Genomic DNA, 13,518 nt, shown 5'->3' with positions numbered 1-13,518 from the left:
TTTTTTTTTTTTTTTTTTTTCTTTGTCTTTTTTCTCTTGCTCTCTATTTCATTTTTTTTTCTCCTTGGCTCTTTCTTTCTTTTCTGTTCTTTTTCTCTCTCTTGCTCTTTCTCTTTCATCCAGACTGATGATGTAGCCTGCAGCCTTTCTTCCAATTGTCAGTGGCTGGGTCTAATACTCTCATTTACCTTCATGTTCAGCCAGGTGCTGAGAAAGGAAACTGTGACCTCACCCCTAACACCCTGAACGTCTAGACAGAAGCCAGAACTTTCTGTGTCACCTGGCTAGAATCTGCTGGATGACTTTGTTTGAGTTAGAGGCTCATTTCACATGGTTTGGGTTTTGGATTTTTGCACACGTGGAATAAATAGTTCAGTATTGGATGAATTTTGGTACAGGGAATCTCTGGTTTCTTTTATCTGCTATGGTGAAGCTCCTCTACCTGGCCGTTTGCTCTGGCTTGGTCTTGTAATAGTTTCATAATTATCTGTAATGCACAGGTCTGCAATTCAGTAACTACCGTAATATTCTACTGTCCATCCTGCACCATGGATGGGGTATTGTGTAATGTATGTCTCCATATATCCTGTGACTGCTCCATCCAATCCATCAGCTCAGCAAGTAGCCACTCCCACTCACAGGCTGATTTCATCTTTCACATGCCTTGTGCATTCTCTACCCACACAAGCATTTATGTTAAACTAAGAAATACATTTTGTGAGTTTAAAGAGAATATCTAAGTGAACCAAAAAGTAATTTGTATGTTTTTTTCTTTCTACTCTTTGCGCTCCACCCATTCTTTTGAATTTGCCAGTTTTTTTCCCTTAATGATTTCCTGACCTTTTCCGTTCTCTTCCAGCAGAAATACCGCAACGAAATGCCGGGTTCCAGCAGTGCCTTTATCCCAACTATCAACGCCATTACGACTAGCCAAGACTTGCAGTGGATGGTACAGCCAACAGTCATCACCTCCATGTCCAATCCCTACGGGCGAGCTCACCCTTATGGACACCATGTGCCTAACATGACATCGGTGGGCGGACATGCATCGCTTCAGCGACCCGGAGTCATCAAAACCATTGGCACCACCGTGGGCAGGAGGAGAAGAGACGAACAGGTAAGATAGAAACACCATGGTATATGTTGGTTACCCACTGTACCCAGATTTTCTTTTTAATAAAGTGTATGTGGAGCCAAACAAAACTTTCCTTAAAAGTTTACAAATCCTACCTGCACATAAAAGAAGAACGGAGGCTGTTGCATTTATTTTACCAAACTGATATTTTATAATTACAATTCCTCCCCTGCCCTTCTTTTCCAACACATTTTAAGCCCTGATGAAGGGGGCATTTTGTAGCCATTGAAATGTGTTGGCTTTTATTACCTGAAAAAACATATTTAGTGTCATATCCTATTTAATGTACAGCGCTGCGTAATATGTTGGCGCTATATAAATCCTGTTTAATAATAATAATAATAATATTGAGTAGTTGCACCTCCATCGCTTCTTGTTTTGGTGCCAACCGTAAAATTTTGGGTTTTGTCTCCACATAATCTGAGGTTACAGGATCTGGATGACAGCTAGCTATTGACATTTCCAAATTTTAAACAATTTTTGTCCTACTACTCCAACAATTTCAGGCCTGTTGGCAGCTGTGGGTTTTACTTGTATATAGTATTACATGGCATGCTTCCTTCTGACGTCGGCACTGGCAGGATTACAACTGATAAGAGGAATTGTGAAACTATTCTGTCCTAACCGCAGTAAGCGTCTTTTATGCAGAGGTCTGCTGAGCTCACTCCGCGTCCTTGCACAATCCTAAAGAAACAGCGCAGCTTCCTACGCAGCTAACAACACTTTTGTGGCTTTTTGATGACCACAAAAAACAATGCGTTCATTAATTTTCCTCTTTTTTTTCTTTTTGCAGCTGTCCCCAGAGGAAGAGGAGAAACGGAGGGTCCGGAGAGAAAGGAATAAACTGGCGGCCGCAAAATGTCGCAACAGAAGGCGAGAGTTAACAGAAAAACTTCAGGCGGTATGTTAGCCTTATCTGTTTCCCTTATTCATTGCTGATAGAGGTGATGAAATTGGGCATAAAGGTTTTCTGTTTCAACACTTCTTAAGAGATCGGCCAAGGACAAAAAAAAGCAAACTTTGCTCAGTAGGCTAAAAAAGTGATACCCGGGCAATCAAATCAATTGGAGTTTACTGTAAAGTAACCATTTGATTTCTTGCTTTGGGTTGCTTGGCTTTGCTCTTTGCTGTAACTGGATGAACCCAATGGAGAACAACTTCCTGGCCTTTAGAAGGGATCTACGAGTTCACTTCGATTCCTGGTTCTCCACCATTTTTGCTGCTGCTCTATTCAGGTCCTGGAAGGAGGAGAGGACACTATGATATCTCATCAAAAATAATTATAGAGTATTATAGAACAGAAACAGAATTCTTCAAACACCCAAACCTTAGGGTGGAAAAAGGCAGGGAGTTCCACTGGTACGAATTATAAAATTGTCATACAAACTTTATTTATACAAGATTCAAAAAAAACAATTATTCCTTCATTTACATCAAGATTGGAACAGGTTGCAAAACGTACAATAAGTACAAACCTAATATTTAAAACAAATGCATGCCTAACAAAAAAAAAATACACAAATTCTTAGTATAATGATCAAATGTTAAAATCTTCAGAATGTAACAGTCAGATATTTTAATTGGACCCGATGCATTTCGCATATTAGACCCGCTTCTTCAGGATTTGAAAGTCTATATATCCTGGGATTTCAATACCTATATGTGCTTCAACACAGGCAACAGAAAATCAGTCTGTGATATGTTTTCCCCCTGAAGAAGCTGGTCTATTCTGTGAAACGCGTCAGTACCAGTTCAAATATCTGACTGTTACAAGTTTTTGATCCATTTTAACATCTAATCAAGAAGCTGTGTCTAAGTATGGATTTGTCTCAGATATTATGTGTTTGTACTTTTTTCAACCTGTTCTTATCTTGATGTACTTATTGATGTAATTGTTTTTGTGAATCTTGTATTAATAAAGTTTGTATGATGATTTTATGATTAGTACCACTGAAACTCTGCTTTTTTCATCCCCAAGGTTTTTGTTTGTGTTGTTGGAGGCGCTCTAACTTATGTTTTCTATAATCACTTATATTATAATAAAAGCCAATCTTCAAGTTCCGCTCCATCAGGTTTGTATTGCTGTCCCTGTTGATGACTTCTTTCCACGGGTGATGCTAATATAAACCTGACTTCTGTTTAACAGTTCTCTAATCTATCCAAAATTATCCTAAACCTTTGTCACTTGGGTGGAAATGGCATTGGTCTGTGAATTGACAGACATTGATATAACATATAAAAATTTATATAATTTGGGCCCCTTATTGGCTACAAATTGTTCTAGATTTGTAAAAGTTATCTAATTGATTCCTTTCTCCTTGTAGGAAACAGAAAAACTGGAACAAGAAAAGTCCGGACTGCAAAAAGAAATCGCCGAACTACAGAAAGAAAAAGACAAACTGGAGTTCATGCTTGTTGCCCACTCACCCATGTGTAAGATTCACCCGGAAGAGAGGACTAGTTCTACGCACAACCCCCTCCCTGTCCGTACAATGATGAACAGCAGGGTCGTCGTCAAACAGGAACCGGTTGAAGAAGACATTGCTGCATCGGTGGCCAATGATAAGTCTCAAAGGTCCGTGATCAAGCCAATCAACATCGGAGGAAACTTCTTTACCGAGGAGCCACTCAACACGCCGGTGGTCATGTCTACTACGCCTCCCACTACTCCTAACACTGCCAACCTTGTGTTTACCTACCCAAGTGTACTGGATCAGGAATCTTCAGCTTCTCCTTCGGAGTCTTGTTCTAAAGCTCACCGTCGAAGCAGTAGTAGCGGTGACCAGTCTTCTGATTCCTTGAACTCCCCCACCCTTTTGGCCTTGTAACAAAGACTTTGGTTCTGTCTTGCATACCAGGAGATGTCCTGGGGGTAGACAAGCTGGTGGCAGGAGCTTCTCAACCATGGACAACCATTTTCAAAAACCGAAAAACAAAAAAAAAAAAATCGCAACTGGATCGCCCATAATTCAGATGCTTCATTGTAGCTCGGACATTCTTGGGTTTCAAATGAAGGCTGCAGAGGACCAGAAGTTTCATTCAATATTGAATTCCCATGTGGGCCCATATGAGATTAAGTTATTTCCAGCAGCTTGTTGACCCAAGCCATTTCATTTACTCTTTACCGGTCGAAGATTACTGTCTCTTTATTTGTTCTTTTTTTGTTTTTTTGTTCTGGGCACTTTAAGGGAATATCTATTTTGAGGATTTACTCTTCACTGGATGAAGGTACAAATAATGTATTTTATTATTAATTTGTTTAAAAGTAGGTCTAAAACTTTGCCATGCTGTAAACTTAAAAAAAAGCCATGGAAAACTTTTGGTTGCACCCAATCACTACTGGAGAAAATTCCACGCCAGCAAAGCTCACGCCACGCCAAAGACTGTTCCAGAACATCGCGTTCTGGTAAAATCTCAGAAGAGAAGCAGGATTGGAGGTTTAAATAACAAAAAGTTGGAAATAATAAAAAAGACAAACTTGGCAATATAACATGCCCTTGTGCCTTCTGGATTAAAGAGAATTTCTATTGAACGGTTGAGAATCAGAAGTATTGTTTAAAAGGTCTTAGTTTACCATAGTTTGGAAGGGTTCGCCCCCTCCTCCTCCTCCTCCTGCCCAATGGGGACCATACTTAACTTTTCTAAGTTTATTACAAACTTTTTGCAATGTGGAGAAAATGGGAGCTGGCATCTTAATTGTTGTTGCTTCAAAGAACCGACGATAACTACGGGTTGTGTAGCCAGTTAAGAATCCTTCATCCATGTTTTTTTTACCTTCTCTTTGTGCTTGATCTCTCCAAATGGCCTTGTGTTAATTAGCGACGTTTATAAAGGGTGAATTGGGAACAGGTGAACTGTGTCAATATTTGGTACCTATCCCTTATTGCACCAATAAAGGGGTATTTCAATTAGGTTTTTGAAGGCAGTTGTACATTCCTTGGGATTATTGCCTACATTGAGTTCTTTCTCATAATATTAAAATTATTTAATGAGTGTGTTATCCTATACAAGTTGGTGTACGCTGTACAACCAATGGGAATGGTTATTACGGCACAGTTCCAGTTGACTAAGTGGCCAAAATGGCCTGGGAAATGGAAAAACTTTGATAGATGTGTTTACCCCCTTTAAGGGAATCTTTATGTACTGAATTGCTGTTCTGTATTACCTGACACTGATGAATTGCCATTGTGTACCATGCTTCTTCTTCTTTCTTGGGGGGAAAATGAAAGCCATAGTATTTTGTACTATATCCCTGCTGCTAAGAAAATTAAAAAGAAAAAAAAAATTAAGGTTCTGCAGAGTGCAGCACCGGCCGCAGGTGGTCGGCATTGAAACACAACCCAAGATTTTTGTCATGTCGGTCAGACAATTCTTCTGTGGTCACTTTTATAAAAAGCAAAAGCTTCAATCGGTATGACCCCCTCCTCCACAAAAAAAAAAAGAATGACTTTGTCTCATTCTTATTTTGCAGCGTCACAAAAGGAGGCAATTTTTCGATAACACTTTTTAAATGTCAGTTTTGCACTGTGATAACTTATTAGTGATGCACTTGTCATTGTTCTCTTAGAAAGGACCCCCAAAAAATAATAAAAAAAAAAAACTTTATCTATTTTTTCCAAGACTCTCAATGGTTTTCTGGTCTACTTTTGTAAAATTATGTCGCTACTGAATCCTGTTTTGTAAATTGTTTGCCATTTCCATGTAAAGTTTCTGAAGTACTGAAGGCGCAGTGTAGCCAATTTGTAGGTTAATATTCATTGTAAGTCTGTGTAGCATAGAGGTATTGTGTCGGGAAGAACTACAAATGATAATTTACAGGAACTGCACACACTGTAATGGGATAAATTTTGTATTGTTCTTTATAGGACCATCAAACCTAAAACAGAAGTTGGTGTTTATATGAACTTTTAATGCGTTTTTATAGTTAAAAAAAGCACAATGATTTCCAGGTGTATGTTAGGAGATCTCATCTGTAGTGCCCTTCCCGAAGGGAACTATGAGCTTTGTAACTTGTTTATTTTAGGTTTACTGGTCCTTTAAAGTTGAGCTTAATGCTCTTTCCTATTATAACTGCACATACTCTGACATTACAAGTTTAGTGCCTGCATGCTTGCAAAATTTGTAGCTTTTCCAGAAGGTCTGTGCAGGATCTAGTACTCTCTATGATGGCAACTAAAGGTTGATAAGGGTCCCTTGACCTGTGGTTGATGGCCAAAGCCACCGGGAGTACCAGCTGTAGGACACCAATGATTGTTGTAGGTCTCTATAATGGTGGCATTCTGTAATGACGGGCATCCATTGCACTGATCCCTATTGAACAGGTTTTGGCAAGAGTTCCCTAAAAGTTAAAAAAACAGCGGTTTTGCGACCTTCTCCGCTTACAGGTCCAAGGCTTGGCACACCTCTTAGAATGTCAATATACTCCAACGCCCATTATTGCAGAACCGTGTGGCCCCTTCCATTCCTTCCTGATTCTCCTTTGATTGACCATTTCATTTAGTTACACATTAAACTATAAAAGCTGATAAGAAGGATAATTAGGGTGAAGATAGAACCACCCTATTACATGTCTGGACCCTTTCAAAGAATAACAAGAACCCTTGTACCCATAATGGCAGCACCTCCTTAATCCCTTCCCAATGATTCCGATGCCTAAGCAAGGTGACAAATGGAGCATGCACAAATTTACAAGTATTGTAACTTGTAATTTCAGGGTTATGTACTCTAGAGAACATACTTTTAGTTCTTGTCTCTTCTTCCTCCATTGCAAAAGTGTATTGCCAACAAAATAACTCCTCTGTATGTTTTTTGTATTGTTGGGGTGACTTTTTCTGTAAGCGCATGTGTGGTTATATTATGTGTGGTCATATTATGGCTTTATTGTTGAGTGTGCAGGCTGGTCCTGAGCCTAAATGGAAGAATTTAAAGTTTGTTGTTGAAAAGATAAGCAAATGTAACTGTGGCCCCTATGCTGCATAGGCTGAATGAATCTGTAAGCACAAACATCACTGCCATTGGTTGATTTCCAATTCTTAATCGCTGATACCTGTCGGGCTGGAAACACTACATTACGTTAGATAGATACGAATGAGCTGTTTGATATTTCATCATCAACACTGAAAACCTGACTATAAGCCCCACCGACTTTTGTGATGGGATATAAAGGGACTTTATATATTTTTCTTTCTTGTTTTGCTGAACAAGATCATCAGGATTTGACAGTTTTGTAGTATTAAGGACACTCCCGGCTCATTTCTGTCGTATTTCCTTCACTCCCTCCCACAGCCCTTTTGTCGGTGTCTAAGGTGTGAAAATATCCTTGTAAATTTGGGATGGATCATATAATAGGGGTGACATAACTGTGGGTGTAGTCATCAGGCTGACAATGGGCAGGGAAGGAGTAGACACAAAGGTGTTAAACTTGCTCATAAATTGCGTAGGGATAATAATAGGTAGAACATACGCAGAATGAATTCCTCCAAAGTTAATGACTTTTGTTGGCATCCCTATAATTAGTGCATTGTATATCAGCAATATTACTGGAAGAAGAATCCCGCTCGAACAACATGAAGAAAATTAGCAATTGTTGTGGTCAAATGTAAACATGGCATAAAAACTTCATTTTTAGGAAATTTGTTACTTTTCCAAATATAAATTGTTCAGTTTATAGCAACTTTTAATCTAATAATTGGAGAACAAACACTCAGCTCCAGTCTGTCCCAATAGAACGCTCATTGTCACCATTGGGTGCCGCCATCTTGGCTCCTATCCAGTATGGAATTGAGGTCCTTCTACTCTTCTTATTTCCATGTCATAGACCAGAGGCTTGGCCAAATCTCCATCCCCATACCAGCACTTGTTTAGTGTTCCTTGGCTCATTATGTGAAATGTTTTGGGAATGGAAAGCTTTAATGACCACACATTACCAAAATATTGTTGAAGAATTTTAAAGGTGTCGATGGATAGAAAAAAGCAGAAAATGCGGCTAATTAATAAATCTATACACTGGATCTTAGTATTGATTGCTTGCAATGTGAACATTTGATTCTGTTCTGTAATACCCAACTTTAATATTTCCAGCCAACCAATATACTAAAACAAAAGCCATAGCCTTGTTCCTCTTTATCCTTTGAGAGAAGGCATCCTATCAATGGAAGGCAGAAATTTTCCTAATTTTGGAGAATGGCACAAAATGACACAATACAAGTAAATGTGTATGGAGCTTGGAGCCCCTTTACCCTCCCACAGGGCAGTTCTTGGCCTTAAAATTGTCTGTTCAGGTAATGAGAACTTCATGGGCAGGTTGCGGGTTTGTTCCATAGGTTGGGTAGAGTTCCTTTTGAGCGTTGTACAATATAAAGCACACATAAAATGATATTTCAGGTAGCAAGATTTTTTTAGAAGCTCCATGCAAAACCAAGTGTCTTGGTATAGTTTGGGAATCTTTGTGGTTCGTTGTCTGCAATCTGGAAGCCCTTTGTGGGTCAGTGAAGACCTTGTATCCACAGGACAAAACTTGGATTGATAACCAAGAGCTTTGTTGGAAAAAGAAATCTTTAAGGCAGGGGTGTCAAACTCAAATACACAGAGGGCCGAAATTAAAAACTTAGACCAAGTCCGGGCCCAAACTTGAAATTTATTGAAAACATTGAGGAAGTTTACTACTACATCCATAACTAACAAAAAACAAACCCCTCTACACACACTTTAGGGTTGAAAAGGCTAATTTCTATCTATCTATGCAGCCTGTGTGTTGTTCATCTTCTCACATCACAAGTTTGTCTGACACTAAACATTACACTATGCAGTCTCTAATGGATTGATTGGATTTTCAGAATTCTTTGGGGGGGGGGGGGCAAATAAAAGGACCTTGAGGGCCAGATTTGGCCCGCGGGCCAGAGTTTGACAACCCTGCTCTAAGGCATCCCTTAAAGTTTAACTTTTCTTCAAAGTAGGACTAAAAATGACCTTACAATGATTTGAAAATCATTGACCTCTCTGCAAATCTTTATCCATCCATAGCCAATGTGACGTGAAAACTTTCTTGCATCATTTTTCGTTTCTATAGAAATCCAAGGGCTCCATCTATAAATTATTCACTCTTCAATTCGCTCATCTTTCCTATTGTGACAGCTGTGCACTTTTGATAATTGGCCACTAGGTGGCAGAACGAGTCATTGTTTTAATAGGTGACCTCTAGAAAAATACAACCGGAGAATTTCAGAGAATTCGGCTGGGGGAATATTTTATAATTAGAGCCCTAAGATGCGACACTGCCCACCTGCCAACCTTCACATTCTGCTTTTCTGTCTTCTACAATCATTCATTAATCCTCCTTTTTACAACTGAGAAAAAGCAATACCTGCTGCAAACAAAATATTAAAACGTCAAAAATTGGGTGTGAGGGGAGCAGCAAATCGGCAATGCTCTCCCGTTTCCATTTCTGCCATTACCCACCCTTTCATCTTATAGATCGGTATCTTTTGGGAGCCTTTATTTGTTATGTCTTATTTATTTAAAATGTTTACATGTGTTGTAGCATTCATTATGGGGAGGGGGGGGGCAAGCAGGGATCATCGTTTTAAATTGATTAGCATTACAGAATCCATTTTGCTTCTGGTTCTTGAGGTGTCTGTTGCTTGAGATGTCTCCGCACTGAATAATGTTTTAGGTAATAAATCCTTTTGCTATAACAGGTTTTGTCTGCGTTTTCCATAGTTGGTGCCCAAAATGCAAAGGGGATTGTAAATTTTCTAAAGGTCATCTCCACCATTTTATCTTCTAAAGCCCACAAACAAGACAAATTTAGATTTTATGGAGAAGTGAACTTTCCATGTTCCCTCTGCTCTCCTATCAGCCATGCGGCACGGAGTGACTCCGGGTCTGGAGTGCAGCAATAAAGCTTTTTTTTTCAGTTGGGCTTCCTGGTGAACTTCTTGCCCCATAGGCATTTTCTTTGCATGTGTATTTCCTAAAAGTGTCATTGGCCAACGTACGCTGGAGAACAACTAAATGTGACATTCTAATGAATGCAATGCAATAACAATTCTAATGCCTGAATGATTAATGTTCCACGGCTCCAAAGCCAAAAGTCCTAGAATGTGCTTTGAAATGTTGCCAAATGTGTATTGGGGACACAACTTCTGGACGAGTAGAGCAGCTTGTAATTGCTTGGGTGTGATTCATATTGGTGTGGCTCGTAATTAAATCATTTAATAAACAAATACACAGAGTTCTTCCCTTGGAATGGTTCTGTTGGTTCTGTGAGCTGTCCTGCCGGTAGCTGGGAAGTAATTTGGGTCAATCAGAAAAAAGCAGAATATAATATAATATAAAAAGTTACAGAATAGTGGAAATGTCCTTTATTCCATATTTCACATTTGTCCTGTAAGCCTTTCTAATTAGAGTTACATCTTCAGGTTGAAAAAAGACAAAAAGTCCATCAAGTTTAACCCCTAGGGGAATAAACTTATTTCTGATATAAAATCCTATAGACATAGCTGATCCAGAGGAAGGCAAAAAACCCCGGGTACAATTTGCTCCAACAAGGGGGAAAAATTCCTTCCTGATCCCATGAGACAATCAGATGTTCCATGGATCAGCAGTCTCTGTTAACTTTAAATCCTTAATACCCAATCATGGACTTGGAAATTTCAGGTACCTATTTTTTTTATATTTAACCAATCAAATCAATAGGTAAAACGTTTCTTAAGTTTGTTTCCTTAAGATCCATTGACTATATTTGACCCTTGTCACCTTTGATCAAACTAAAGCAATCTGCAGCTTTCTGGCCACTGTAGAAATTGGTCCCTTTGTGTCTTGATAAGCCCCACCCATGCATAGTCTGTAAACCCACCCCTGAACAAATAAACTCCACCCATGTTATCTATAGCATTGTAACTGATCCTTATTATACTGTCATGATTAAGGAAATGCAATATGCAAGGGCATAGTATGGGCTAGACTGGGCTTTTAAGGTGATGCCACCAAAATACACTAAAACCTTCATCGTTGGGAGAAGTGAGTTCCACGTCTACCTCCCCTCCCCTTCTCAGTAATTGTTTTGCTGCTTAAGTACGCTTTTAAGATTTTACTGGCAAACTCTCATGCATTAACCAGTTTTGGACACGATGAGTACATGAGTTGTCGTTGTGGATGCTTTTGTTTCATTTTTGGGTATTCTCTGGCACATTTATCGATGGGGTGTCTACTGAAGGTCGGTGTGAATGCAGCATTGTGCAAGGTTGTCACCGAGGGGTCCCAGCTTCTTTGGGCTTGTGTGTGCGCGTGTATAAATATAAACATTTATTTTCTATCTTTACAGTTTAAATACATTTAACAGCCATAGTGCACCTTTAAGGAAAACAATTGTTGGGGTAAAAGGGGCAATTGTTGGATCTTTTTTGTACCCCCCTTGGATCGACTGGAAAGGGGTACAGAGAGAAAAGTGGCACCAGTTTTAAATCAATGGATTGTGTGGGTTAATTCACTGCTTTTTGTCTTAGCAAAATGTTTTTTTTTCTCTTTTATTTATCTGATGTTAGAAATAAAAACTGTTGTATTTTGGAAAATAAAAGTCTCTGTCATTTTTTTTTCATTTTTAACTTTTTTAAAGTAGATGTAAAACACACCTGGGAGGAATTTCGGGTGCTAAAGCTTTGGATCGGCTCCCTGAAACTGAAAACCTATGAGTTTTGGCAACGCTGCTTGTAGTCTCCACTAGGGGCGCATGTGAGTGACAACGCAAGGGCCTGAATGAGAGATCGTTGTCACCCCATAAAAAGAAAAATCCAAACAAAGCAGACTCACTGGGTTTTATTATAATAAAGATGGCAAAAGCCTGAAAGCAACCATTAAAATGATATAGGCATCTTACAGAATGTGAAAATTGGCAACAAATTGGAGCGGAAGAACTGGATATGGAGTGGGGGACTAAAACAAATTGGGTGAACAGCCACACATGATGATTTTATTCAACTTTTTTTTTTATTTTTGTAACATTAAATCTTCTCAGCAGCCGGACTCCTATACATCTAATTCTCCACTGGCCTAATCTCTTAATTTGATAACATTAAATTTTAAATACCAGGACGGGCAGGCGACCAGGCAAGGCTTGCATCATTTATTTATATATAAAGAATTCCATGCAGGGCATTTTCAACCCCTAGGTAATGTACAACACTGCGTAATATGTTGGCGCTATATAAATACTGTTTATTAATAATAATAATAATAATAATTAATAATAAACAGTATTTATATACAGCACCAACATATGACACAGCGCTGTACAATAAATAGGGGTTGTAAATGACAGACGGATAGACAGTGATACAGGAGGAGGAGAAACCCTACCCCGAAGAGCTTACAATCTAGGAGGTGGGGGAAGTATCACACAATAGGAAGGGGATATGGAATTGTGGGAAGTAGTGAGGGTTTAGGTGACAGAAGACGACGGGTAGGTGAGGTTGAAGCGTTGGGATTTTAGGGTTCTTTTAAATGAGCAGAAAGTAGGAGCAAGCTGAAAAGGATGAGGAGACCATTGCAGAGAGTCGGGGCAGCTCTAGAAAAGTCTTGGAGCCATGCATGTGAGGAGGTTATGAGTGAGGAAGTCATTAGTAGGTGAATGGAGAAGCCGAGAGAGTGGCTAGGGGGATTTTTCTATCAGAGAGAAAGGTAAGTGGGACTGTGGAGAGATTGCTGTGTATGGGGTAGGTAGGTGGGCAGGCTGTGTATGGGCTAGGTAGGTGGGTAGGTAGGTGATAAGGGTGGATGAGTCTGGCTGCAGCATTCATAATAGATTGTAGAGGAGAGAGTCGGGTTAGTGGAATACCAGAGAGGAGGAGGTTACAGTAGTCCAGACGTGAGATGATAAGAGCTTGTACAAGGAGTTTGGTGGTCTCTGGGGACAGGTAGGGGCGGATTTTGGAGATGTTGCACAGGTGGAAGTGACAGGAGCTGGATATGGGGGGTAAATGAGAGGGCAGAATAAGAAAGGTTTCCTATGCACCCAGGGCTCTCATTCCTCTATGTCTGTGCAGAGGGAGCGGCGCAGCGTTTACAGCCAGAATTTGTATTGCAGACTCCGATGAGGCAATAGCTGGACTACAGTGAACTCCCTCACCCCGGAATCTCGCCTCTCAGGAACGGGGTTTAACCAAATTACGACACAGGATGTCAGCAAGGCCGACCTTCCAGGAAACGGAGAATGGGAGCCAGCCAGGAGCACGTGGGCAATGCAGACTAACAATAAGCAATGCAACATTGTTCTTCAATGAGTTATTGTTAATAGAATGACTCACTGTGATTGTACAATCAGTGCTGACAGCCGAGTATTGCTCAGAGGGGGGCTCATAGACTCCATTTACACCAGCCAGAGGCAA

General features: G+C 39.8%; 1 protein-coding gene across 2 annotated transcripts in view; it reads left to right on the top strand.

Annotated features, from left to right (window-relative positions):
* FOSL2 (FOS like 2, AP-1 transcription factor subunit) overlaps window positions 1-9,830 on the top strand; it is a gene marked incomplete at its 5' end in the record, with an annotated part of 19,650 nt that extends 9,820 nt beyond the window's left edge. Inside the window, 3 exon segments of one of the 2 annotated variants that reach the window (XM_072409982.1) lie at window positions 863-1,117; window positions 1,929-2,036; window positions 3,460-9,830. In XM_072409982.1, coding sequence (XP_072266083.1) covers window positions 863-1,117; window positions 1,929-2,036; window positions 3,460-3,963 — 867 coding nt within the window. In that variant the 3' untranslated portion in view covers window positions 3,964-9,830. 2 annotated transcript variants of the gene reach the window in all.
* Window positions 9,831-13,518: the final 3,688 nt, after the last annotated feature.

The sequence above is a fragment of the Pyxicephalus adspersus genome, chromosome 4 (assembly GCF_032062135.1).
Source record: "Pyxicephalus adspersus chromosome 4, UCB_Pads_2.0, whole genome shotgun sequence".
Lineage (NCBI taxonomy): Eukaryota > Metazoa > Chordata > Amphibia > Anura > Pyxicephalidae > Pyxicephalus > Pyxicephalus adspersus.
Note: the sequence above shows the minus strand (reverse complement) of the source record. Positions and strands in the feature narration are given on the sequence as shown.